This window comes from Myotis lucifugus, unplaced genomic scaffold, assembly GCF_000147115.1.
Source record: "Myotis lucifugus unplaced genomic scaffold, Myoluc2.0 scaffold_964, whole genome shotgun sequence".
NCBI classification, from domain to species: Eukaryota; Metazoa; Chordata; class Mammalia; order Chiroptera; family Vespertilionidae; genus Myotis; species Myotis lucifugus.
In genome coordinates, this window is record NW_005872012.1 from 33477 (window position 1) to 60792 (window position 27316).

At 41.1% G+C, this 27316-nt stretch overlaps 1 protein-coding gene across 1 annotated transcript in view; it reads left to right on the forward strand.

Annotated features, from left to right (window-relative positions):
• Positions 1–3190: 3190 nt before the first annotated feature.
• The window catches only part of LOC102427937 (kinesin-like protein KIF6), a 60309-nt gene continuing 36183 nt past the window's right edge, over positions 3191–27316 (forward strand). The window contains exons 1-3 of the mRNA XM_006106985.1: positions 3191–3339; positions 9436–9545; positions 23408–23537. Of these exons, the coding sequence (XP_006107047.1) occupies positions 23526–23537 (12 nt within the window). The 5' untranslated portion in view covers positions 3191–3339; positions 9436–9545; positions 23408–23525. The remainder of the gene's footprint in view (positions 3340–9435; positions 9546–23407; positions 23538–27316) is intronic.

Consider the following 27316-nt stretch of genomic DNA (forward strand, 5'->3'; position numbering starts at 1 on the left):
TTTTTAAAAAGATCAACATTTTTATGTAATAAAAACGCTCAACAAATTGGGTATAAAAGGAATATACCCCAATATAATAAAGGCCATATATGACAGACCTATAGCTAACATTATGCTAGATGGTGAAATGTTATAAATCTTTCCCACTGAAATCAGGAACAAGACCAGGGTACCCTCTCACCATTCCTATTTAACATGGTACTTGAAATTCTTGTCAGAACAGTTAGGCAAGAAATAAAAATAAAAGGCATCCAATTGTTGTCTAAGAAGTAAAATTGTCTCTGTTTGCAGATTATACAATCTTAGATGTGAAAAATGCCAGAGACTCCACCAAAAAACTCTTAGAACTAATCAACCAATTCAGGAAAGTTTCAAGATTCAAAATTAGCATACAAAATCAGCTGTGTTTCTATACAGTAACAATAAAGTATTTGAAGAAGAAATTTTTTAAAATACAATTACAACAGCATCAAAAGCAATTAAATACTTAGGAATAAATCTAAACAAGGCAGTGAAAAATTACAAAACATTGATGAAAGAAATTGAAGAAGACACAAATAAATTGAAAGCTATCCCATGTTTGTGGATTGGAAGAATATTGTTAAAATGGCCATACTACCCAAAGCTACCTATAGATTTAATGGCAGTTTTCACAGAAATAGAAAAAAAATCCTAAATTCATATGGAACCACAAAAGACCCCGAACAACTAAAGCAATCCCGAGAAAGAAGAACCAGGCTAGAGGTATCACACTTCCTGATTTCAAACTATATTACACACTTATGGTAATCAAAATTATTTGGTACTGGTACAGAAAACAGACACATAGACTAATGGAACAGAATCAAGAGCTCAGAAATAAGCCCATACATATATAGTCAACTAATATTTGACAAGTTAGCCAAGAATACTACAAGGAGAAAGGATGGATAGACTCTTTGATAAATGGTGCTGGGAAAAACTGGATAGTCACATGCAAAAGAATGAAATTGGACTCCTGTCTTACACCACTCACTATAATTAACTCAAAATAGATTAAAGACAAAAGACCCCAAACTAAAATTTCTAAAAGAAAACATAGGTGCCCTAACCGGTTTGGCTCAGTGGATAGAGCATCCGCCTACAGACTGAAAGGTCCCAGGTTCGATTCTGGTCAAGGGCATGTACCTCGGTTTCGGGCACATCCCCAGTAGCGGGTGTGCAGGAGGCAGCTGATTGATGTTTCTCTCTCATTGATGTTTCTAACTTCTATCCCTCTCCCTTCCTCTCTGTAAAAAGTCAATAAAAAATATTTTAAAAAAAAAGAAAGAAAACATAGGGATATGGCATTAGTTTGTTTTTTTAATTATGTATTGAATTGGGGAGTACGGCTTAGTGGTTAGACAATCATATGCTTTACATCGCGTTCACCATGATGTTTCCAGTTCCCAACTGACACCATTCATAATTACCACAATATTATTAACCGCATTTCCTATGCTTTACTCACTTCCCCTAGATATTTTGTAACTTCCTGTTTGTGCTTCTTAGTCCTTTCACCTCCTTCACCTAGTGCCTCAACATTTTCTCCCCTCTGGCAACCACCAGTTCTCTATTTCTATGAATCTGTTTCCATTTTGTTTGTTCCTTTATGTTGTTCTTTGTATTTCACACATAAGTGAAATCATATGGTATTTGTCTTTTTCTGACTTATTTCACTGAGCATAATACCCTCTAGGTCTAGGTCCATCCCATGCTGTTGCAAATGGTAAGATTTCATTCTTCTTTATGGTCGAGTAATATTCCATTGTATATATGTGCCACAACTTTTTTAATCCCCTCGTGTATTGATGGGCACTTGGGTTACTTCTATAGTTATTGTAAATAATGCTGCAATAACCATAGGGATATGGATATGGATATATATATATAATATATAATATATAATATATAATATATAATATATAATATATAATATATAATATATAATATATAATATATATAAAACATATGTGTGTATATATGTATATATGTGTATATATACTGGTATACATATATATGTGTGTATATATATATATATATATATCCATCCATCCTCAGGCAAGGGAAACAAATAAAAGAGAAAAAAAATAAATGAGATTATATCAAACTAAAAAGTTTTTGCACAGCAAAGGAAACCATCACAAAATAAAAAAGAACCTACTAAATGGTAAAACATATTCTCTGATGACACATCTGATAAGGGGTTAATATCCAAAACTTATAAAGAACTCACACTACTCAACACTAAAAAAAAATCCAATTTTAAAAATGGGTAAAGGATCTGAATAGACACTTCTCCAAAGAGGACATACAGATGGTCCATAGACATATGAAAAGGTGCTCAATGTCACTAATCATCAGACAACTGCAAAATAAAACCACAATGAGACATCACCTCACACCTGTTAAGAGTGGCTATCATCAATAAATTAACAAACAACAAGTGTTGGCGAGGATGTGGCAAAAAGGGAACACTAGGGCACTGTTGGTGGGAATGCAGATTAGTGCGGCCACTATGGAAAATAGTATGGAGCTTTCTCAAAAGATTAAAAAGGGACCTGCCTTGAAACCCAGTGATTACACTTCTGGAGCTTTATCCAAAGATACCCCAAACACTAATTCAACATTAGTCTTGACATTGATTTCACATCAAATCATCACATTGCACATCTTAAACTTGCACATGTTGTATGGCAATTATATCTTATTAAGGCTGAAAAGAATAAGACATTAAGTAAAAACCAAGGACATTTTAATAAAGTTTGTCATAATGTATCAATATTGATTCATTAGTTGTGGTAAATGACAATAGGGGAACATTGGGGAAAGTGGGTATGAGGTGTATGTGAACTCTTTGTACTATCTTGGCAACTTTTCTGTAAATACAAAACCACCCTAAAATTTAAAAATATAATTTTTTAACAAAGAAAATATTTAAGATGCCTGGCCCCATTTTTGTTGCGGGTCTTTTCTGAGAGAAGAAGGTCATTATGCTGATGTTCTTGGGTCAAAAAGTAAATCTGTCTAGATACGCACATCTACGAGTACAAACATCCCTATCGATGTCTTCAATAGTGGTGAATCCGGTGGCTGCTTTTATAATATGAGCCATTTAATACAAATGCAATTAGCCTATTTTGATGTTAACAATGTGTCATTTCTTCTTGTAGTGTCCTGGCCGGTTACAATGGCACCATCTTTGCATACGGGCAAACAGGCAGCGGTAAGACCTTCACCATCACGGGCGGGGCAGAGCGCTACAGCGACAGAGGCATTATCCCAAGGACACTGTCGTACATTTTTGAGGAGTTGCAAAAGGTATAGGACTATAGGCTCATTTTGCATTTGATATATTCAGCAGAAATTTATTGTGTGCAAAATAGTTATTTTGACATTTTATCATATTGTATCAAAATGAGAAAGTATTATTGTGGAATATTTCTGTCCTTGAGATTGAAGGGGAGTTTGGAGTTTTGCTGACACCGCGGAAATTGAGAAGGTGCCTCTCATTAAAGGGATCCTGTTCCAGCAAAGACTCAGAGGGGGCTCCTCTGACACACACGTAGGTTAAAAGAACAGACAACACATTTTACAACTAATATTTCTTATTCTTCATTAAGAAACCAGAGAATGCCCTTTTGCCAAAACAGACCTTTATTTTAGCTGCTAAAGCACTGAATAGGAGAATGTGATTGTTCCCTTATCACACTTTTAATAGAAGCCCATAGGAATTTACTGGAGTAAAAGTCCTATTGCAATTAATCTATACTAATAAAAGGGGAATATGCTAATTAGACCAGACATATTCCAGTCATCCTTCCAGATGTCCTTCCGGATAAAGCCACGGTGGCGAGGGCCGAGGCAGAGGCAGTTATGGACGGCCAGGCCAGCAGGGGAGCAGTTAGGGGGTGGCCAGTACGGCAGGGGACCAGTTAACGGGTGATCAGACTGGCAAGCAGAGGCAGTTAGGGGCGATCAGGCAGGCAGGCAGGCGAGTAGTTAGGAGCCAGTGGTCCAGGATTGCGAGAGGGTGCAGGCTGGGCTGAGGGACACTCCTCCACCCCCGTGCACAAATTTTGTGCACCGGGCCTCTAGTATTTCTATAAAGACAAATTCCCTATCTATATTATAAGCATCATTTATTGTGTGGCTCCAAGTGCCACTTGCTTTATAAGTATTTAATACAACATATAATACAACTAACAAAGTAGGCATCCTTATCCCCATTTTATATTTGGGAAAACTAAGTCTCAGATTAAATGTCTTTCTCTGGGTCCTTGTAAGTAGCTGGTTGGAGGTCCATGCCAGGAGTGCGTGTGCTTTCTGTCTCCATGCACGCTGCCCAGGCTGGATCTGCTGTGCTGGTTGTGTCTAAACACATTCTCTCCTGTGAGCCACTTCTCTGAGCTTCAGCTCTCCCTCTGTGGGAGCAGGGAGTGAGTCGTACTAGAGCAGCCGTGGGCAAACTACGGCCCGTTTGAAATGAATAAAACTAAAAAAAAAAAAGACCGTACCCTTTTATGTAATGATGTTTACTTTGAATTTATATTAGTTCACACAAACACTCCGTCCATGCTTTTGTTCCGGCCCTCCGGTCCAGTTGTGGCCCTCGAGTCAAAAAGTTTGCCTACCCCTGTACTAGAGGATCTCCACAGTCCCTAGCAGTTCCAAGTGCTCAGTTGTCCTAATTCTGTATAACCAATGTCCTAACTAGGTCAGTGTAACAGTCATCACAACATTTCTCAACTGTATGCTGTTTGCATTTCAAGTTGCAACAATGAGAAGAAATCGCTGAGATCTGCATAATTCTAATTTCCATCCATAAAGTAGCAATTACCCATTAGTTCAGCTCATCTCTCACTAGCTCACACATTCCAACTCCGCCTGCCAGAATATTAGGAACAGAAAGAGTTGAGTATAGCGTATATGTTGAATCCAAATCCCTTCTTTTCATTTACTCATTTATTTGTGACATTAGCTGCTTTGTTTTTCCCCAGATCTCACAAACTGGGGATATGCTTTGTCTTGGTGCTTATTGCTGAGGCCTAATGTGGAAGCCTGGTGTCTAGGCGAGGTCATGGGAGTCATGCAGGCCAGCCCGCTTCTACTTGCAGCCTGTGGACTTGGGCAGTTTCTTAAAGGTCCGGGATGTGGGGTTTCTCTGAGAGCTGAGCTTACTGTACTTAAAGACATCGCCCAGTTCTTGGCACGTAGTAGGTGCTCAATACGTAGTTGTTATTACTACAGCTGTCAATGTCCACATGCAGCAGGTTCTCGGATAACGCCCTCTCCTTCAGCAGGCACATTATGACGCTGATAGATGCCGCAGGAACTTAACTCTGGTGTCTGTCTATTAGCCTCTGGTAAAATTGGTTTGATTACATGTCATTTCTCTTAAAGCCACAGAACTTAGTGACAACATGGAGGACTTCTTGTGCTATATAGGCATATAGACAAAATATCCCTGACCAATTTCAAATAACCCTTTGAAACGCAGAACACATAAAGTCATTTCCCCTGATAAAGTTAAACAGAATAAACAAATCCTTTCCTAATAGAAAATATATTTGTCTCTTTGCAAATTTTGTCTATGGCTATCAAAATACACACACACACACACACACACACACACACAAATACAGTTCTAAAAGTCTACCTGTCTCCCCAGTACCTGCCATGTGTCAGGTGCATTGCTTTATGTGTTTGTCATTGACATTACTCTAGACCCCATTTCATCCTGAGTGACCCTGCGTTTGGAGAGCGGCCATCGGACCAATTTACAGCCAGGACAACTCTCTGTAAATGGACAGTTTCCACGCTGGGGGAGCAGCACGTTCATTGTAATCTAACTGAGCTGCGGCAAAGCCAGGCAAAGGCAGCTGGAGTGCATCACAGAAAGTGTCCAGAAAGTGCAGCCGCAACATGCAGCCAGGTGCTCGGCTGTCCCCAGTCATAGCCGTAGAGGCCCCGTGAGCTCTCTAGGGTTCTTGAATAAAACATTTGACGTATGCGGAGTATTTATTCTGAGATAAACTAAGAGCGAGTACATACCGGGCCCGAAAGTGCCTGTGAGTGCGGTAGGAGCACATTCTCAAGGATTTTAAAAGAAGAAAATTGAGTCCATTATTTTAGAAATCACTGCTCATTCTTTTAGAGTACTGTGAGGCTCAGACTTGTTTGGGGCAGAAGAGAAGGCTATCTGCAGGCAACACGTGTGTTACATTACAATCCGGAGCACTGAGAGAGCCCTAAGGAAAGACGGCTCCCACATCGCTAGATGAATTCTACTCCAGTGAAAGCCCAGAAACTGCAGAAGCTGGGGGCCAACCGCATTATCCCTATCACCTCAGGCCGTGGGCCTGCAGTCTTCCTGACTTTTTCTCATTCCTTCTAATTTCTGGAAAGAGAGTTTCTCCAGTGTAAATGAACATTCAAGTTAGCTGTTCTTTCTGCCTCTTTTCCTTTCTTTTTATATTCACATACTGAATTCTCCATTTGAAGGTTTTAGAAAGAATCAACATAATGACAACACCAACAATAACAGCAGCAACAGCTACAGTTTATTGGAGTCTATTGCAGGCCACACATTTAGGGTGTATTTTAAATACAGAGCCCTATTTTTCTCACAACAGATCTGCAAGATAAGGATGACTGTCCCCATTTTCCACTGAGGATAAGGGTATAAATGACAGAGCCCATATTTAAGCCTCGTCTTTTGTCTGATGCTAAGATGAGTTCAGAGGTATATGCTCAAACCTCAAACCATAATCTGGAATATTTAAGATATCTTCAGATAAGTTTTAGGAACATGTTGCACTGGCCTATAATGTGCTCTGAGAATCTTCCAGAGAGAAACAGCATATACAGGGTAGGGCAAAAGTGGGTTTACAATGGCCCGTATGGAAAATAATACAATCTACACTAATAAAAGACAAAGATGCTAATTGACCATACCTTTGCTATGCCCTAAGCCACACCCATCAGCCAATCAGAGCGACTATATGCAAATTAACCCAACCAAGATGGCGGTTGGCAGCCTCGGAGCTGGAGCAAGCAGGAGGCTTGGTTGCCTGGGCAATGGAGGAAGCCAAGCTTCCCGCCTGCCCTGAGCCAGCTGTGGCCTCCACTCATGGCAACAAAGTTTCAATTATAGAAGACAAATAAATCCCAGATACCTGTTTCCAGCCAGCCTCCACTGGGAACTTGGGTGGCTGGGGGCTATGGCCAGCCTGCAAACAGCCATCAGCCCCTCACCCAGGTTGGCCACACCCTCATAGGGTGAGGGTCCCTGCTGGGGGGGCTTAGCCAGCCTGAAAACGGCCCTCAGCCCCTCACCCAGACTGGCCAGGCACCCTGGAGACCCCCACCCTGAAGGGGCTGTGGCCAGCCTGCAAACAGCCATCAACCCCTCACCCAGACTGGCCAGGCACTCCTATATAATAAAAGGGTAATATGCAAATTGACCCTAACAGCAGAAAGACTGGGAATGACTGGTCACTATGACACACACTGACCACCAGGGGGCAGACGCTCAATGCAGGAGCTGCCCTCTGGTGGTCAGTGCGCTCCCACATGGGGGAGCTCTGCTCAGCTACAGCCAGGCTGATGGCTGCCAGTACAGCGGTGCTGGTGGGAGCCTCTCCCGCCTCCTCAGCAGCGCTAAGGATGTCCGACTGCAGCTTAGGCCTGCTCCCCACTGGCAAGTGGACATCCCCTGAGGGCTCCCGGGCTGCCAGAGGGATGTCTGACTGCCAGCTTAGGCCCAATCCCCCAGGGAGTGGGCCTAAGCCAGCAGGTGGTCATCCCCTGAGGGGTCCCAGACTGCGAGAGGGCAAAGGCCAGGCTGAGGGACCCCCCCCCCCCCCCAAGTGCACAAATTTTTGTGCACCGGGCCTCTAGTAATTAATAAATAATAATGCAAGAATAAACTCTGTTTCGCATACCCACAACTGCACACCTACTTTTGCCCACCCTGTATGTGTGGACCATGGATCAGTTTTCCATGAGTATTTCATGGCATGTTTTAGGAAACACTGCGTTAGAATAAAGGCCACACAGAGTCTGTCTAGTATTTATCATCTCTGATGCCTGCACTAAGCCAAACTTAAAGCCAAACTTAAAGCCAAAGGATCATGTCGGAATGGTGCCGTCACGGCACTAGGATGCTAGTGTAACTCATGGATCCCTTGCAGGAGAAGCAGCCGGAGACACCCACATGGGTAGTGTTTCCAACGTGCAGTTGGGAGAAATCTTTTGCATGGAGATTCAGTCCATGCCGTCACCTTCACAGAGCAGGAGAACGTGAAGTTTCAGCTGGGGCTTGAACATTTTCCTACAGTCATGTGCTGGCTGAAACTTGCTTTAATTTTCCATGTATTAGTTTGTTTTAGTGAAATGGTGGTATCTTTATTTCAATCGTTTGAGCCATTTCAGGACCAGCGAATTGTATTACTTTTAATGTGAAGAGCATGTAAGAATTCATTATCCAGCTTCCTTACTTGAATGCTATGGCAACTGAGGCCTGACATAGCAGGGCTCACAGCTGGTAGAACTAGGACTCCAGCTTCTCTCCCCATCTCTGCGGCTGGTTGAAAAATTCTCTGTTTTATTCCACTGCAGTGGGAGTGTGTGTGTGTGTGTGTGTGTGTGTGTGTGTGTGTGTGTCTGTTGACAGAGCTAAGGCAAGAACCAGAGAACCAGTTCCCTCAACTTTTTATCCTGATTTCCTTGACACCTATGCCATCACATTTCAGCATGGCCAGTAGCAGGACAGTCCTGATTTGCCACTTGGGCCAAAAAAATAACCAGGTAAGGTATAGGCAGTGGACTGGTAATGTCCACCCTGTGATTACCTAATTGACCTAAACCATTTCTGTCCCCTGAATTAACTTTACATTAGCTAATTATTGTCCATTATCTATTTATGTCCTTAGAAATTTGGCATATTAGAAGAGTTTAAAAAGATTCGTGATTAAAGATGAAAACTCTTTTGCTACTGAAGTTTTTAAACCAAAGTAACAATTCTGTGTTCTTTTACGAATAGACTGTTCACAGAATGTAAATTTATTTTTTCTTAGTAACCTTTCTTTTTTTGGTCTGGAACGTACAACATGGTGTTATAGAGTTCTGCAACCGCGTCAGCTAATTGTAAATGTGTATTGACTTTTGACGTATTATGTGGAACCAATACAAAGTAACAAACTGAAGTTGCTTGTAATCATAGGTATTGGCCATTAAAAAAAAAAGCTTCGTGCTTATGGTAGCTGGCAACTTGAAAGTGTCACGGACCGAACATGTAAACCGTACAAAGTGAGAGAGAAACTGTGAGGAAGCTACACGATCAATGTGTTCATCTTCCTCTGCGCTGAATCGTCGTTAGAGCCATTAAATCCCGTCTCTCCCTTTTCCTATCAGGACAGCAGCAAAATATACACAACGCACATTTCTTACTTGGAAATCTACAATGAATGCGGTTATGATCTCTTGGATCCAAGACATGAAGCCTCCAGTTTGGAAGACTTGCCGTGAGTAGCAGAACAACAAAGAACGGGGAGAATTGCTTTCAGATGTTTCCTGCAATTGTTTTCTCTGAAACTTTGCATGTTTCTGGTCTCAACTGTAATTAACAACCACTGGATAACAGAATCCTTTTGTAACATAATGGATGCTTTTTCACTAGTGATAGGAACTCAAATAGCTTAGGACTCACTTCTTGGGGAAATCTCTTGGCGTTGGTGCAGGGAGGGCAGTGAGCGTCCTGGGAGTGTGAGCTGAGAGGACCGATGGGACCAGGCAGTCCTCTAATCCTATTCCATGGAACCCTTTACCCCTCCGACTGTGGCCTTTCTCTGAAGAAGGTATTCAAATTAGGCTTCCAGCAGCAAGGAGAGAATCTGAAAGAGAGAAAATGCCCGAGTAGCAAAAACAGCTTCTCGACTATCATTAAGACTAACAGTGACAATCACGATTGGCACTGGTGGTTTCGTGACAGAACTATAAATAGAGTCTTCAGAGCTTATCTAATAATAGAGTAAGTTACCCTGCCAGCATTTCTATAACATTACTCACTGCTTGTTTGAATATCTGCCTAAATTAGACATATGTTAATTGGTAACTGCATATACTTTGCCCAGACATCTTCATATATCAGAAGATGCCAGAGCCAAGAAAACACACTTTAATATTCTTCTTATTAAATATTCTAAAACAATTTAAAAGTATATTAATCCTCTACCAAAAAAGATCAACAACCAGTTGTTTAATTTGTAACCCACCTTTATATATATGTTCTCCTATTAATGTTGATTGAATGTTTTTACATATCATCTCTCTTATGTTTACAGTATTCATTAGAGAAAGTTAGAAAAGGGGATGTTTGTTGGTACAATAAATATTTGTATAAGAATTAAAGGGAAAGAAAGAAAAGGATTGAGAGGAAGGAAAAATTACTTAATGCGTGTAAGAAATTGGTCTTAAAGAAACTATTGGAATTATGTTTACAAAAAAGGTAAACATTTCCTATCACTACTAAAAAAATATCCACTACATTACAAAAAGATTCTGTTGTCCAGTGTTCATTAATTACCATTGCCACCAGAAAGAGTGGCTTCACACGCTCTTGAACTGGGAGCAGCTCTCACGGAAGTCCTGCCTGTCTAGTTCCCTGTTTCATTGTGGTGAGCTGACATATACCAAACACTCTGGGTACCATCCAAAAAGGTAAAACTCTCCTCGTAGGAACAGCAGCATTAATGATACGAGGTGAGGTTGGACAGGCCAGGTGTTGAGGATTTGTGTGAAGTAAAAGCCAGCTTCTGAGGGACTCAGACAAGAGGCTTGGGTGAGAGATTGCTCTTCATTTTAACAGGTGACTTAAGTCATTTTCTAGCTCCAGTCTGACCTACTAGTATATACCTCCTGGCTAAATCTCCCTTAAAGCTACATTGAACAAGTCACATCTACACTGAAGAACTTAAACCAGCTTAGCAATAATCCAGAAGTGAAGGGCTTGGCTATAATGAACATGAAAGAGGAGACGTAACATGTAAGGAGAGATATGCAACAATAAATAAATGAGAAATAAAATTAATTGATTATGCTCAGCACCTTGGCTTTGATTGGATTGGAAGAGAAGGTGAATCGTGTAGGTTGGCGCCCTCCTCATTTTCCTGGTTGAGGAAAGGAAGCTGTAAGAGGTGTGACTTGCCCAGAGTTTCAAAACTAATGGGTTAATGGTAGAGCAAGGATGAAAAACTAGCGCTCTCACCTTCATCCCAGAGTAGCAAAAAGAGCTTCAAGATCTTAGTGTGGGGCATAGAGAACTAAGGAGTCGTGGCCCTGAAAAGGAGCTCCAATTGGGAAACCTGACTGGGTTGGGGGGCCTCCCTATACATGAAGTCAGAGTGCCAGACCAACGTCCATCTATTTGCAAATGTGACTAGTCCTTTAGCAATGAGTTTTTAGATGCAATACCAAGGCATGATGTGTGAAGGAAAAAATAGGTAAGTTGAACCATGAAGTTCAACTTGTATTTATTATTTTTGTTACCCAGCTATGGACTCAGCCTTTCTATAAGAAACCCTGTTTTTTTTTTATTGTTGTTGTTTTTTCCAATCTATTTAAACTAAAAAACAACAACAAATAAACACAAAAACCAGTTTACCCATTCCTTCCACCCCAACTTCTGGTAACCCTAATCTGTTCTTTGTATCTGTGAAAATTTACAACACAAAGAATGACCCCTAATGTAAATTATGGACCTATAGTTAATAAAACAACAATAGCAAAAAAGGAATGCATTATTACTACATTTAACAACTTGAGTGAATCTCCAGGGTGAGTGAAAAAGCCATTCCCAAAAGGCTAAGTGCTGTATGATATTATTTGCAAATCTATCTAAAAATATTTATGTAATATTTTTAAATGGCCAAGTTATAGAAATAGATAACAGATTCCTGGTTGAAGGAATTAGGGAGGGAAGTGGGGATGGTTCTCCAGGCCAGAGCGGGATCCTTGTGATGATGGGCTATTGTGTATCTTGACTGTGGCTGTGGATACACAAAACTGCCTACGTGACTCAAACACACACAAGTACAAGGAAAACTGAAACGTCCGAATAGATCAGTGGATTGTGTCAATGCCATTGTCCTGGTTGTGATACCTCGGATACAGGTACATGGGATCTCTCTGCATTATATCTTACAGCTGCACGTGGATCTGCAGTGATCACAAAATAAAAAGTTTAATTAAAAGTAATTGGCTCCTCTGTCAAATATTAATTGACCATAGAGGCATGGGTTGATTTCTGGGCCACTGTTCTGTTCCACTGATCTATAGGCCTGTTCTTGTGCCTGTACCAAGCTGATTTGATTACAATGGACTTGTGCTGTGGTTTAATATCCAGTATTGTGATCCCTCCAACTTTGTTCTTCTTTCTCAAGATTGCTGAGGCTGTTCTGGGTCTTTTTTGGTTCCATAAAAATTTTTAGGATATTTTTTTCTAGATCTATGAAATATGCCATTAGTATTTTAATAGGGATTGCATTGAATCTATAGATTGTTTTGGGTAGTAGACATTTTAATGATATTAATTCTAACAATCCATGAACATGGTATATGCTTCCACTTATTTGTATTTTCCTCGATATCTTTCTTTAATGTCCGATAGTTTTACCTCCTTGGTTAAATTTATTACAAGTACCTTAGTTTGTTGTTGTTGTAATAGTAAATGAGATTGCTTTCTTAGTTTCTCTTTCTGATAATGCATTATTGGTGTATAGAAATGCCGTTGATTCCTGGATATTTATTTTGTATCCTGCTACTTTGCCAAATTCAAAGCAATATGGAGTTTCTTCAAAAACTTAAAAATGGAACTGCCTTTTGATCCCACTTTTGGAGATATATCCTAAGACTCCTGAAATACCAATCAGAAAGAATATATGCACCCCTATGTTTATAGGAGCATTGTTTACAATAGCCAAGATCTGGAAACAGCACAAGTGCCCATCAGTAGATGACTAGATAAAAAAGCTGTGGTACATTTACACAATGGGACACTATGCATCTGTTAAAAAGAAGGATCTCTAACCTTTTGCGGCAGCATGAAATAAGCCAGTCAGAGAAAGACAAGTATTATGGTCTCACTTATATGTGGAATCTAATGAACAAAATAAGTGACAAACAAACTAGAAACAGAAGCATGGATACAGAGGACAGACTGACAGCTGTCAGAGAGTAAGGGGGTGGGGCAGACAGGATGAAAGAAGGTAAAGGGAATAGCCAAAAACTTATATGCATAGTGCATAGACACAGATAAGAATGCAGTGAGGGCCAGAGGAGGGGAGGGTGGGCCTGGGTGGAAGGGAACAAAGAGGAGGAGCAATGGGGGACATCTGTAACAATGTCAACACTAAAAATAAAATATAATTTAAAAAAGTAATTGGCTATATACTTATATAGAGATATATATGTATATACACACATATGTGTATTAAGTCTATTCTTTATTTAGTAATTTAAATGAAAATAGAACCTCTGTTTTTGAAAGCTCTTTATATCATATGCTATAGTTAGAATCTAAGTGTGTCTCATGAAGTAAAACAGTATAACTGCTGGTCTCAACTGTAGGGAAAATAGTCACCTTACTTTGGTGTAATTTTAGTATTCCTAAATAGGGACACATATTCCATTTAAGGTTCCAAAGTTGGTCATGGTTATTATTGTTACAAAGAAAGTCAGTAGACTTCAGAATCTAGTATTGAAATCTTGGCTGTGTTGTGTTTTTTAAGTAATTTGTCATCAAAGGAAAAAAAAGAGTTGACAAATGTTAAATTTGATTCACCAGGTTCCTAATACCTGATCAATGTAAAACACTGCCAAGTGCCCCGGGAGTTACAAAAAGGATTAATGCTCAGCCTCTGTCCTTGTGGCTTTAGTCTAGTCCTGTGGAATCACTCAGTTACTCTGTAAACATTTCTCGAGATCCAATTCTGTTCCACACACTGTGCTGGGCACTGAGTTTACTAACTTGGTCTTTGCTCTCCTGGAACCTATCGAGTGGGCAAAACTAGTGCAGAACAGCATAAGGAGGAATATGAGCAGCATCGTAAGAGAGGCACCAGAATGACAAGCGCTTACAGGAGAACGAAACCACAGCAGGTGTGCGACCAGGGAGAGATTCATGGAGAAGGTGACAGGTGAAGTAGTCCCTGAGGGGGCATAGGACGGGCAGTGGGTGTGGCTTCTATGTGGAAACAAGGTAGGGAAGTTGATGTGTGTAGCTCGTTCTGTGACAGTTACGGACCTGTGGGGCTGGGACCAGTCAGGGAGTAGGTGAGAACAGTAAGACTGAAAAGATGAGTGTGAGGATTGGACAGTCAAGGGGTAGCCCTTGGGGATGTTTATTCAAGGGCATAGCATAATTGGAGCTGCTTTTAGGAAGAAAAATCAGTCAGGAGTGACTCTCTCATAAAGGAGAGTCAGAGAGACCCCACAGCATTGTGGGAAGTCATTAGGGCCATTTAAGTGGGAGTGGGAGGGAGTAAGGAGGAGAGGCAAAATTAATAGTCCAGTTGATTGAGATTTAACTATGTATCAGAATCTCCTGGAATGGTGGTTAAATGTAGATTCCTGGCCTTCACCTTCAGAAAATTCAAACATGAAATATGTCTGAAGAAGTTTCCCAGGTGATTCTATCACAGGTGGTTTGTCTTACCCCTTCCTTCATCCGCCCAGGTAGTTCTTTTTAAAGATACCAGGAAAGCCTCTCTAAGAGGGGAAGGGCTCTGTCATATGCTAGTCTTTTTGCTAGGGGCCTTACATACATCATCTCATCGAGGAAGGAGGTGTCATAATCCATGTGTCATACACGGCTACACAGGTTCACGGTGATTGAGTCGTATTTCCCCAAGATTCCATGTCTGCCAGAGACAGATCAGAATCAACCTCAGTTCTTCAGACCTCTGAGCTGGGGACATTGGTGCTCTTGCCAGGGTGTCCATGTTGTGTCCTGGTGTCCATCTGGGCTCTGAGCAGGCTGGTTTTCTGGGCTTCTTCAGGCCTCTGGCAAAGTTTTGTCCATTTCAGCTCTCTGTTGGGTGTCAGCCACGCTGCGAGGCTCCGAGATACCTGCTCCTGCCCTCAAAGGGTTCTAGGATAGTAGAACAGACTCATACACTGATCATTTCCACTTTACACAGTCAGTGATAAGATGCTCTGGGCTCCCTTGGGGCAGAACAAGGGAGTTCAGAGACGGCTGAAGAAAGACCACCCAGTATGGTCTCCAACCTCAGCGGGGCCCTTGGCCTGCTAAGGAATGGCTCCATGTGCCCAGTCCTTTTCTCCCATTCCTCAATAATTATATCAAATGTCTGTTCTTTAGCCAAGTACTACCTTCCCCAATTCTCTTGGAAACCAATTGTATTCTTAGCTCAGAGAGAATATAGAAACTGCGAAACATGAATTCCTTAAACTTCCTGCCTCCCATCCTATCCCACTCACCTACTTTCCTCCAGTCTCAGGAAACTGTCTATATCAGTGGCTCTCAACCTGTGGGTCGTGACCCCTTTGGCGGTTGAATGACCCTTTCACAGGGGTCGCCTAAGACCATCCTGCATATCAGATACTTACATTATGATTCATAACAGTAGCAACATTACAGTTATGAAGTAGCAACGAAAATAATTTTATGGTTGGGTCACAACATGAGGAACTGTATTTAAAGGGCCAGAAGGTTGAGAACCACGGGTCTATATGAAAGCCAATCCTTCCACTTATGCTCTGGGCCCTTCTTGCATCGGCCCCAAACCTGCTTTGTTTGGCCTAGACATTTTCTTTTCTTTTCTTTTCTCTTCTTTTCTTTTCTTTTCTTTTCTTTTCTTTTCTTTTCTTTTCTTTTCTTTTCTTTTTAAATGACTTTTTTTTTATAGAGAGAGAGAAGAAGGGAGAGGGAGAGACAGAGAGAAAAAAACATCAATATGAGAGTGAAATATTTATCTGCTGCCTCCTGCACACCCTCCACCAGGGATGGAGCTGCAACCCAGGCACGTGCCCTGACTGGGAATTGAACCGGCAACCTTTCTGTGCATGGGAGGGGACAACACCCAGTCAACTGAGCCACAATGGCCAGGAGGAACCCAGACAGTTTCTGATTAAAATTTTTGAAGTTAGAACCTTTAAATGAAGCATGAATCCTTTAGTTCTTATTCCTACCTATTGCATTACACTTTGTTTGTTTTATTTTTCTGGCCCCACTGAGCATTTGAAGAGATTTCTGGGCCTCTAAGCACAGATCTCAGAGTTAAAACTAAGTCTACTCTTTTCTTCAACTGACCATCACCATACTGTTGTCTGTGTCCATGGGTTGTGCATATATTTTCTTTGGCTAATCCCTTCTTTAAATTCACTTCTTTAAATTTTTATTTTCAGATAAGTGCTTATAACTGCAATTAAACTCGAATTATTTTGTCAATATCCACAAAATACCTTGCTGTGATTTTTATTGGGATTACATTGAATCCATATATCAAGTTGGGAAGAACTGATATCTGTACAATATTGAGTCTTTCTATCCATGAACATGGAATATCTCTCCATTTATTTAGTTCCTCTTCTGTTTCTTTCACCAGAGTTTTGTAGTTTTCTTTCCATAGATCTTGTGTATATTTTGTTAGATTTATACCTAATTATTTCATTTTGTTGGGTGCTAATGTAAATGGTATTATTTTTTTATTTCAATTGCCACCCAGTCATTGCTGGTATACAAGAGAACAATTGGCTTTTGTATATTAACCTTGTAGTCTACATTGTTGATATAATCACAATTCCAGCAGCTTTTTCCCCCCTTTAATTCTTTTAGATTGTCTGCATAGATGATTATGCCATCTGTCAACAAAGACAGTTTTATTTCTTCCTTCCAATTCACAAATTCATATACCTTTTCTTTCTTTCTTTTTCTTTTCTTTTCTTTTTTTTCCCTTATATTTGTTTGCATTATTGCATCAGTGAAGATTTCCAGTACAAAGTTGAAGAGCAGTTGTGAGAGAGGACATCCTTGCCTTATATCTGATCTTAGTGGAAATGCCTTGAGTTTCTCACTATTTGGTAGGATGTTAACTATGTTTTTGTAATAGTATTTATCAAGTTGAGAATGTTCCTCAATATTCCTAGTCTACTCAAAGTTTGTATCATGAATGGGTGTCAGATTTTGTGAAATGGTTTTACTGCATCTATTGATATGGTTATGTGATTTTTCTTTTCTTAGTGTGTTGATGTGATGGATTATATAATTGATTTTTGAATGCTGAACTAGCTTTGTATACCTGAAATAAATTCCACTTGGTCGTGGTTTATAATTCTTGTTATATATTATTGGATTCGATTTGCTAATATTTTGGTGAGGATTTTTGCATCTATTTTCATAAGAAATATTGGTCTATTGTTTTCTTTTCTTGTACTGTGTTTGTCTAGTTTTGGTATTAGAGTAATGCTGGCCTCATAGAATGGGTTAGAAAGTATTACTTTTGCTTCTATCCTCTAAAAGAGATTGTAGAAAATTAGTATAAATTTTCCTTAAATATTTGCTAGAGAACCTGGTGTTTTTAGTAAGTTAAATTAAATAACTTAATTTCTAAAATGTCATGTGATGGGCTATATTTTTACTTATCCATAAAAAGATCTAATGTTATATGTATAAAGAAAAAATATAATTTGGAGCTACTAGAAAGAATTTTAAAATTATCTCAATAGTAGTTAAATAGCAAAAATATCCATTACTTTTAGCTTGTTCTGTCTGTTGGCAGCAGTGGGAACCAGGTGTTAGACCAGTGGTGCCCGGGTTCAGCCACCTTGGTACTGGCTAGGAAAGAATTCAAGACTCAAACTATAAGAGAACATTTATTTGGAACACCACAGAGGTAGAAGAAATAATTTTAGGAAACAAAGTATAGAGGTAAAGGAAGGACCCTTGGAGCTTAGAAGTAAGGAAAGTCAAGGTGACTCCCCTGTGGGGTAGGAAGGAGAGGAGAAAGGCAAGGGCAGGCTCCCAGGAGGGAGAGCCAGCTGGGCCTTTCATCCTAAGGGTTTTAAGGGTGGAGATTTTAAGGCGGTCCCAGGGAAAGACCTCAATGGAATACTCATCAGCTTTCCAGGTGTGTCCTTTCAGGGCTGGGTTCTGCCCTGATTGGTAGGTGAGCACCAGGGCAGGGGGTCTGGTCTTGCTGCTTTTCTGGGCCTGAAGCTGAAATACAACTGAGGCCTAGATGTTATCTCTAGGGAGGAAGGGCCAGGGCTTCCAAACAAGATGGCCAGCAATATGCTAGGTGAGGAAGGGTCAGCTTGGGGCCTTATGATTGTCCATTGCTAGACATCCGGGGCTTCCCACCCTGGTGACCTTCTATGCCCAGCCCATTGTCCTAGCTCTGCTTTATGCCTGTCTAACCGCCTACTACACGTCTAGGTTAAGACCAATACAAAAATGTATTGTAGGTTCATAAAACTTCCTCAATTGATATGTTTCAACTCTATAATTTATAACAAATGAAATCTTTTAGGTTTAAAAAAATCAACATAAAGAAAATGTACCTTTGAAATTGTTAAAATACAGGAAGGAGGGCCCCCCCTTACATATTTCTCCTAAAAATTTACATCTCCTCTTCTCTCCCAATCTTCACCATAGAGCATGTCTGAGAATGTGTGTTGGGGTGGAACATAAAAGGAGGTTGAAAACTGCTGAACTAGAGAATATTCTCTTTATTAAAGTAAATAGTGAGACCATGTTAACAACATGCGAAACATATCTAGTTACTTAGAAGAGACTGGTGGTTCCCCTCCCATTTTCATGAGGCCTGCCTACTACTGATACTGCTCTAAGTCAAGGTAACTAAACAAGGCTGCCTCCAGTCCATAGGGCACCTTCGTGTGAACTATTAAAAGGCACCCCTGCCATTTGCTGGAAAATTGTTGTAATATGCTTGTTTTGTTAGATGACACTTCACTCTGACCGACATTTGTCATAATAAATATACAACCTCGTTATGTTCATTGCAGCCCCTGGGACATGGTACCATTATGTAGTGCCCTGTCTACACAATGGCATGGGGCATTCCCAAGTAGAAGAAAAAGAAATCACCTATGGCAACCTTTGCCTATAACATGAAAATGAGAAACCAGATTCATTGCAGTAACTCCTGGAAAGTTCCTGTTGGGCAAGTTGGTGGTGGTGGAATGTTGTGGAGGCGGGCGAGGGGGCTGGGAGGTTCTTTCATTGATGGCTTCCATTATTGAGAACAAGAGCTTGGCTATGGCTCTTTATATGCCTTCAGTTAGAAAGAGCCTGCAAATTCCAATTACTTAGCTAAATGGAAAAGATTCTCTGTTTACAGAGAAAATACAAAGCTTGCTTCTTCCCCATCATTAAGCAGACCGAGTATACTTAGCAAAACTTTTCCACTTAGGTGTCCAAGTTAAGACTATCAGAGACTTTTGTTTGAAATCTAAACTTTTTAGAAACATTTTGTAGGAAAAACGACTCACAGGCCCTTTCAAAAAGAATCAAATAAATAGTTTGGGGGTTTCCATCTTGGAATTGGGATGTTTATTTAAGAAACTTTAATAAAGCCGTCTTTCAAGCCCACGAAAATTACAGTCAGAATCAAGTGGCGACTAAGGATTCAGGAAATAGCTATTGATTTGTGAGAGAGTGGGGGAAAGAAAGTGCCAGGAAGGAAGCAACTTGAGGAGAAACTTTTGCTAATGGTTCTTATTTCCTCCAACTTTGAAAAAGCATTCCACCCGCAGCAGTTTAAGACATTCTCACTCCCAGATTAGCCCACCTAGGTGAGAGGTAGTACCCAGGGCATGACTGGGCTTTTCTGAGCAAAGGCATGAGAGGGGATGGGGCTGACACACAGGCTCAAGGCTTAATAAAAAAGGGATTTTTCAATGAGGACAGGCAGGGCAATAAGGGAAAGTCCAGAGCTTCCTGCCCAAGGGATTGGGCAGAAACCAGGGAACAATGGAAGGAGAAGAGCTGGCCAGGGCGATCCTGATTGGAGAGAGAAATTTGCACCGCAGAAGAATCCATATGGATGCCAGAGATGGAGTCCTTCATCAGGTGCCCCGAGATGCGCCCTAAGCAGGGGCACAGCCATGAAAGAAGCTAAATTACTTTGGACACCAACCTGCCTTTTTATTTATGTTTCAAAGTCTCCCTGGGCAAGAAATCAGAAAATATAGAGGGAACCATAATATCAGAGGTCAGAGAAACATGTAGTGGTACGCTATGAAAGACAGCTGAAAATGACATGCAGAGAAGGGGGCATGTGCAGTTATTTTGATCAAACTGACAAAGCTGGACCAGCAAATATAGAAGTCCAATGGTTCTGAAGTAGCCACACTGGAGATCAAAGGCTCTGCATCAGAAAAAAAAGTAGCTTAGCCAAATGTCACTGGTGACATTTCACAAACACTTTCTACCTTATGCTCCTAATTATTATTTCTATCTATAATAATAAAAGCTTAATATGCTAACTAGATGGGACGTCCTTCTGGAGGAACCCGGGGCTGTGAGCGAAGCCCGGGTCCTGGATGCCAGAGGGAAGCTGGTGCTGGCAGCTGGGGAAAGGAAGGCCTACTCTTGCATGAATTTTATGCATCAGACTTTTAATATACATATATATATGCCTAAGCGACCATTACAACTGGTCGACCAGTCGACCAATCACTATGATGCACACTGACCACCAGGGGGCAGATGCTCAACATAGAAGCTGCCCCCTCATGGTCAGTGCACTCCTACAGCCAAACTCCCGGGGTCCCTCCCACCGGCTGGCCGGCCCCAATGGCCCCGATCACTGGCCAGGCCACAGGACCCCACCTGTGCATGAATTCATGCACCGGCCTCTAGTTGAAATATAATCCTAAATTCATTTAGGTTTTCCAGTAAACGAACACTCTTAGAATGCCATGGTTGCTTGTTTTCCATGTTTTTTATTTCAGTGAAATAATGGTGAAAGATATATGTATGCTGTGTCCTTACTATCACTTAGGTTGACTCAGCAATGATATAAACCCTGTGGAAGTTGAGGTGGACCCATAATCCTCGCCTGAGCTTTCGTTACTGTTGTGGTGCCTAGTTGACCAAGGAGTTGCATGGTCAGGGAGGTAGAAAAGGAACTTCCCAGGGAAGGACAGGCTATTAAGATGTGACCTTGTCAATTAGATGTGGCTCAAGAGTGACTTCAGTGACAACCAAGAAGATGAATAACTTTCCCAGTTGGGCATGAGGTGGAGCTGGGTGGAAAGTAAGATGAAGCAACCAGAAACCTCCCCATATGTCTGCCTTGAAGGGTAAGGCAAGATGAAGCTAGTGGCTCTCAACCTTAGCTGCACATGAGAAACGCCTGGAGCTTTTACAGATTCTGATACCCAGACCACACCCCAGGACAATCAAATCAGAATCTCAGGAGGGACCTGGCACCACTGTTTGTCTTGTTTTGTTTAAGTTCCCAGGTGGTTCCTGTGGCAGCCAAGTTGGGGAACACCTGGATTAAATGAAACACCGCAGGTGTCTGGCCTGCTTGGTGCCCAGTGAGTGCGAGCATCCTCTTTGACTCACTTTCTGCTGCTCCCTCCCCCTCTTCTGAACTCACACAGAATAGCACTGCATCTGTCTTGGCCTCACCACACACATGAGAGGTGACTGCCTCAGAGTTGGAGAATTCTTTTTATCTTCATGTTAAAACAGACAGGACTCTCCTCCCACTTTTTATGTACCGTCTCATCACTTATTTCATACTTTTATCTTCCTTCCAATATTACCCAGAACCTGTGGGTTTAGGACGTTTTCTAACTTCTGTGTCCCTAGGGATTGAATTTAGTTAAATCTTCTCGAGCACTTCAAAAGGATCAGGGTGAAAACAAAATTGAAGGAATAAAGGAGGTTCCTAAAAATAGAACACAATTCATCCATTTCAGTTAAAGATGCCTTCATGTTTTCCAAGCATTTTTGGACTCACAAACATTTTTAATAAGCTTACTTATGAGTCTTGCTGAAAAATAAATAAAATACACTTGTTTTCATTAAAGGAAGAGATCTTTTTCCATCTTAGTTGGTATTGTTGAAGGAGACAAAAAGGAGTCCAAAACTCGGCAAAAAATCACATAATTAGTGACATATTGGTCACAGATGTGCGGGGAGAGCTACACTTTCTTCCTGTGATTAGTACTCTCAATGCCCACAAATTACATCTGAAAGTCAGATAACCTCCTTACAAAAGGGAAGGGCGAGAATTATGATATTTGAAAAATCTTCATTTTTAAGATATTGTAGGCGTGTTTTTAGAAACAGGCGAGTGACAAATGTTTACTTGCAAATTGTATTTTTAGAGATGTAATGCCAGAAGATGCCCATCTTTACTTATTATCCTCAAGTCAAGCAAGTGCAGTACTTGTAAATGATAAGATTTCCTTCCCTTAACAATTCTCAAGAAGGTCAGGAAGGCAAAACTCAAGAGGCAGACGGGAACTCTGTCCACTAATTGCATTGCTTGCATCTGTAGGCCTTTGAAGCAAAGTAGGGGGAGTTTGGCCAAGTTGTATTCAGTTGCATAAAGTGCTCAAGGACTTTAAGGAGAATATGGACAAGCCACTCTGGGTGAAGGGTTAGGACTCACCTGGGAGGACACGGCATTGCCGCTCGGATGCCCGTGAAGGCAGTTGTGAAATCAACATAATTCTAGCCCCAAGACTCTGACTACAAGGATGTATTGGAAGGAAAGGGCATATTGTAAAAGAAAAAGGATGAAGAAGCACATCTGATGGACATAAAAATAATGACAAACTAAAGCCTTTAGAAGATTTCTTGAGAATGTTTTACTCCTGTTGATAAGAAAACTAGACAAGGCAATGACTCCTAGAGGGAGGACAGGTGCTTCAATTCTCATCATGTTTAAATGACTGAGCTGACCAATTTCAAATGTCACATAAATTGAAATTGGAAAAAAGGTGGAAAGTCGGCAAAATAATTAGTGCATTACCGATGTAAGTAACTGAATTATGACACAAATGGCCAAGTTTCCTGACATAGGTAGAAGGTTATCTATTTGCATTTTTAGTTCGCTCATATGCATTTCAAGATGATTTAGTGAGCTGATGATTGCAAAGACAGGTGGCTTTAAATCAGGAGTCACAAAGCTAGTTGATGTGCTGTCAAGGTCATGTCAGTGTGCGATGCGAATTGAGTCCTGTCTGCTGCCTCGTGTGTTATTTGATTTTTATAAGTTCAAGACATCATACCCTTCATCTTTTAAAAACTAAGCCTATGTACAAAAAAGACTTCAAGTTCCTTTCATTTTCAAAGTACCTCGTTTCTGTTTTTCCCACTTCCTAGGAAAGTGACAATATTGGAGGACCCTGATCAGAACATTCACCTGAAAAACCTGTCTCGCCATCAGGCAACCACGGAGGAAGAGGCTCTGAACCTGCTTTTCTTAGGAGACACCAACAGGATGATTGCAGAGGTGAGAGACTGTCCTCTGAGGCTGCTAGCACACTAGAGGAGATCATGGGATTTTAGGGACAGCAAGGACCTTACACACGATCCCATCCAACTCTCAGCTGCCGAGTAGGAAACCTAGATCCAGAGAAGCGAGAAGACTTTCCCAAGCTCAACAGCGACTTAATGAGCAGGAATTAGCATCTAGGCTCTTAATTTTTATATTTTTCAATTTTATACAAATTGGTTTGCAGCTAATGAATGACAACTCATTAAATATCTTAATTATAGGAATTTTTGCATAATGTTTGCAATTTAAAAATACACAATTCATTCTTCCTAATCTCAAATTACCCATGTGTTGGTGTGTGTTTACATTTCCATATGTTTTCGTATATTCAGTGGAGGATCACTTATAAAGCATTTGGATTAGTGCACGGGACACAGGAAGTGCTCTCTGCATTGGCAGCTGTCACTGGCAGATCTGGGAACACTGCCACAGTGTGTAATATGAGTACGTTTCGGTGTAATATTGGGGACATACTTATACTATTTATTGTTAATCTGACCTTCAAATCTAACTGGATATACCTGTATTTTACCTGGGATCCCAAGGCAGGAGCCAGGATTGACCCGCCGTGGTCAGGGGACCCTGACCTCAACCAGTTACAGGCTGGAGATGGAGGGTCACGAAGCTGTCATCCAGCGACCCTGTGGGGAAAGGAGTGGGGTGGTGGTGGTGGTGGTGGTGTGGGGACAGGTCCCCCAATGCGCAGCTGACCGTTAGTCCTGGCAGTTTCCTTTTTAAACTATGCTCCCAGATTCTCTGTCTCTGGTGACAAGCAGCAGGGGAGGACAATAAGCTGGGAGGATCAGCATTCTGGGAAAGTCTATCAACTGACCTTTCTTCCTGCCCCATTTTCTCTCTCTTGAATGTACTACCTTAGATACAAGACAAATAAATGGAAATGGAAACCAAATTCAGATACTGAAAATACGGCCTTGACATCTGTTTCTGTGTTGGGCCCTTACTTTTGTTGTTGGTGGTGGTGGTTTTTACAGTTCTGCATCAATACTTTTCAATAGACTAACTTCTATAAGTTGAGCTTATGTGCCACATATGATATGGACTTAAGGACCCTTAAACTATTACTTTCATTTCAGGGGACCTTTACAAAGTCTTTTTTAATCTTTATTTTTTAAAGCATTATATATGTCCCCTTATTTCCCCCATTGACCCCTTCTAGCCCGCACCTGCCCCCCACCCCAGACTTCTCCACGCTATAGTCTGTGTCCATGGGTTATGCATATAGGCATACAAGTTCTTTGATTGATCTCTTCCCACCCACCCCCCACATTCCCTCTGAGATTTGAAAGTTTGTTACCTTTACATAGTTTTAAATTTCAGAATATCTTGTTTTGCTTTACAAAATTGGTATTTGTGTTTTGCTTCAACTTTTTGCCCAGGTGGTCATCTATGGTGCTCTAATTTGTCACAATAATTAAAGATTAAGGAATAAAGGCAGATTAGAAATTAAGGAGTCTGATGTAGCACACCCCATTAAAAATCCTGTTCCTTCATACACAATTTAATAAACAGCAAACCAAGAGACAGAGACATACGAGAATCAATGCTACTGGAAAACCAGTGGGGAAGCCTGTCCCTGCCTCAGTGCTAACTTCCTTTGGAAGTGACTCACTTGTCTGAGAGAAGTCGAGCCCTGTCCCCACGGCGTCCCCTCATCTATAATGGGTAATTGGGGGCTCCTGGCCCTTAGTTACCGTGACTTCTATAAGTTTAAAAGCTTGGCCTTTGCTATCTAGTTTGTCAACTTAGCTCACTACATCTTTTCACACTGGTATAAAGTTTTAAGGATCTCAGATTTCCTTTATACAAGCTTATCTGTCATGTTCCTTCATCTTACAAAATCCCCACAGTCTTTTCCTATTACTTACTGATGAGTAATGATATTATTATAAACTAGAGGCCCGATGCATGAAATTTGTGCACTCAGGGAGGGTCCCTCAGACCGGCCTGTGCCCTCTCACAGTCCAGGAGCCCTCGGGGGATGTCCGATTGACAGCTTAGGCCTGCTCCCCGCGGAAAGCGGGCCTAAGCCATCAGTCGGACATCCTTAGCACTACCGTGGAAGCTGGAGAGGCTCCTGACACCGCTGCTGTGCTCACCAGCCGTGAGCCCAGCTTCTGGCTGAGTGGCGCACCCCCTGTGGGAGCACACTGACCATTTGGGGGCAGCTCCTGCATTGAGCGTCTGTCCCCTGGTGGTCAGTGCAGGTCATAGTGACCGGTCATTTCGCCAGTCAGTCGATTTGCATATTAGCCTTTTATTATATAGGATACGCTGAAACCTGAAGAAGTCCAATTCAAATAGTGCTGATATGTATTATGTTTTTTTAATGTATTCCATTTTCCAGTGAAAAGCCTAATTGTTTTAAACCAAATCTAATAGATGTGGGATGTTTCTGGGCTTGCTTTTATTTTTTCTTTGGTAAGAATAGCTACCATGTTTTCCTGAGAACCTGCTCAAGGACTTGACATTGTTGTAGACACTGTATAATTATATTATTTCTGATTCTTACTGTATAGAGGAAACTGAGGCTCAGGGTGTCAGAACACTGGCTGAGTGTCCAGGTCTGACTGACCCAGGGCCGTGTTCTTTCCTTGTGCCTCATTCCACAAACGCCACGACCACACTCACATGTGTCAAACTCTCCAAGTGAGGATCTATTTCTGAATTATTTAAAAGGATAGCAAGTATTTAGCACTTCAGTTTAATCTCTTGAATTCATTGAAAGCAAATACATAAAAATATAAATGAAAAAGAACTGTCAATCCCTGGAAATACTTTATTATTCAGTCTCTAATGAAGCATATTCTAGATTAAACCTCGCTGTCAGAATGTAATTTGACAGCACAGAACAAGCTTACCAGGATAAAAAGAAAGCACTATTCTTTTTTTTCTTCTCAAAAATAAGCTCCCCAAATTCCCATTTACACGGAGACATCCAGAAGTTGCCATAGTAACCAGAAAACATTTGCAAAACAAAGTCTGCAAATGTGGGACACCAGTGGAGTGCTCTTCCCTTGCAAGTTCTCTCTCAAAGCCAGCATTTCAAGGAAAAATGATCAAGATTAGCCTCATCCTCTTCTTACTTATTCCAAACTCTTAAATAGTTTCTATAAGTCTACCAGTGTTTTGAATAAGACCTGATTATATCCTTAGGGTAAAAATTTTTTAAGTTGAATTGCTGGGCCAAAGAGAATAAATATCTTAAAAACTGAACTGTGTGTGGCCCAGTGTCAAAGCCCACCAGTAGCAAGCATGACTTTGTTATTGGAAAAGTTGGGGCGTCCTCTCCCCCACTGGTGCTGGGGGTGGTGTCTTCACAATATCTCCAGGAAAAGAATTTTCTGAGACTCGCACAGGAGGATAAGAGATTTTTATTTGCATGGAATTACACCCTTGGGTTTCCAAAGTCCTGTTCCAGTCCTAGAAGGAGTGTAGCTGGGTTTCAGTAGGCCTAAAAGCAGAGCCAGTGTCCAGAATTTCCATCCCATGATGCAGCCAGGTCCAGTTAGCATCAGGCTAGCTGCAGTCCATTAGTCTAGCGAATGCCAAGAAGCAGGAGCGAGAGAGCCCTGCAAGCCAGGAGTCAAGTGCAATTTGCCAAGAGAGCAAACTCCTTTGTTCAAGGGATTGAAATGTCCCAAATTTCAGGCCCTTGCAGTGGCCACACCCATTCTGGCCAATAACTTGTTCCCAGGTGTGACTGACAGTCAAGT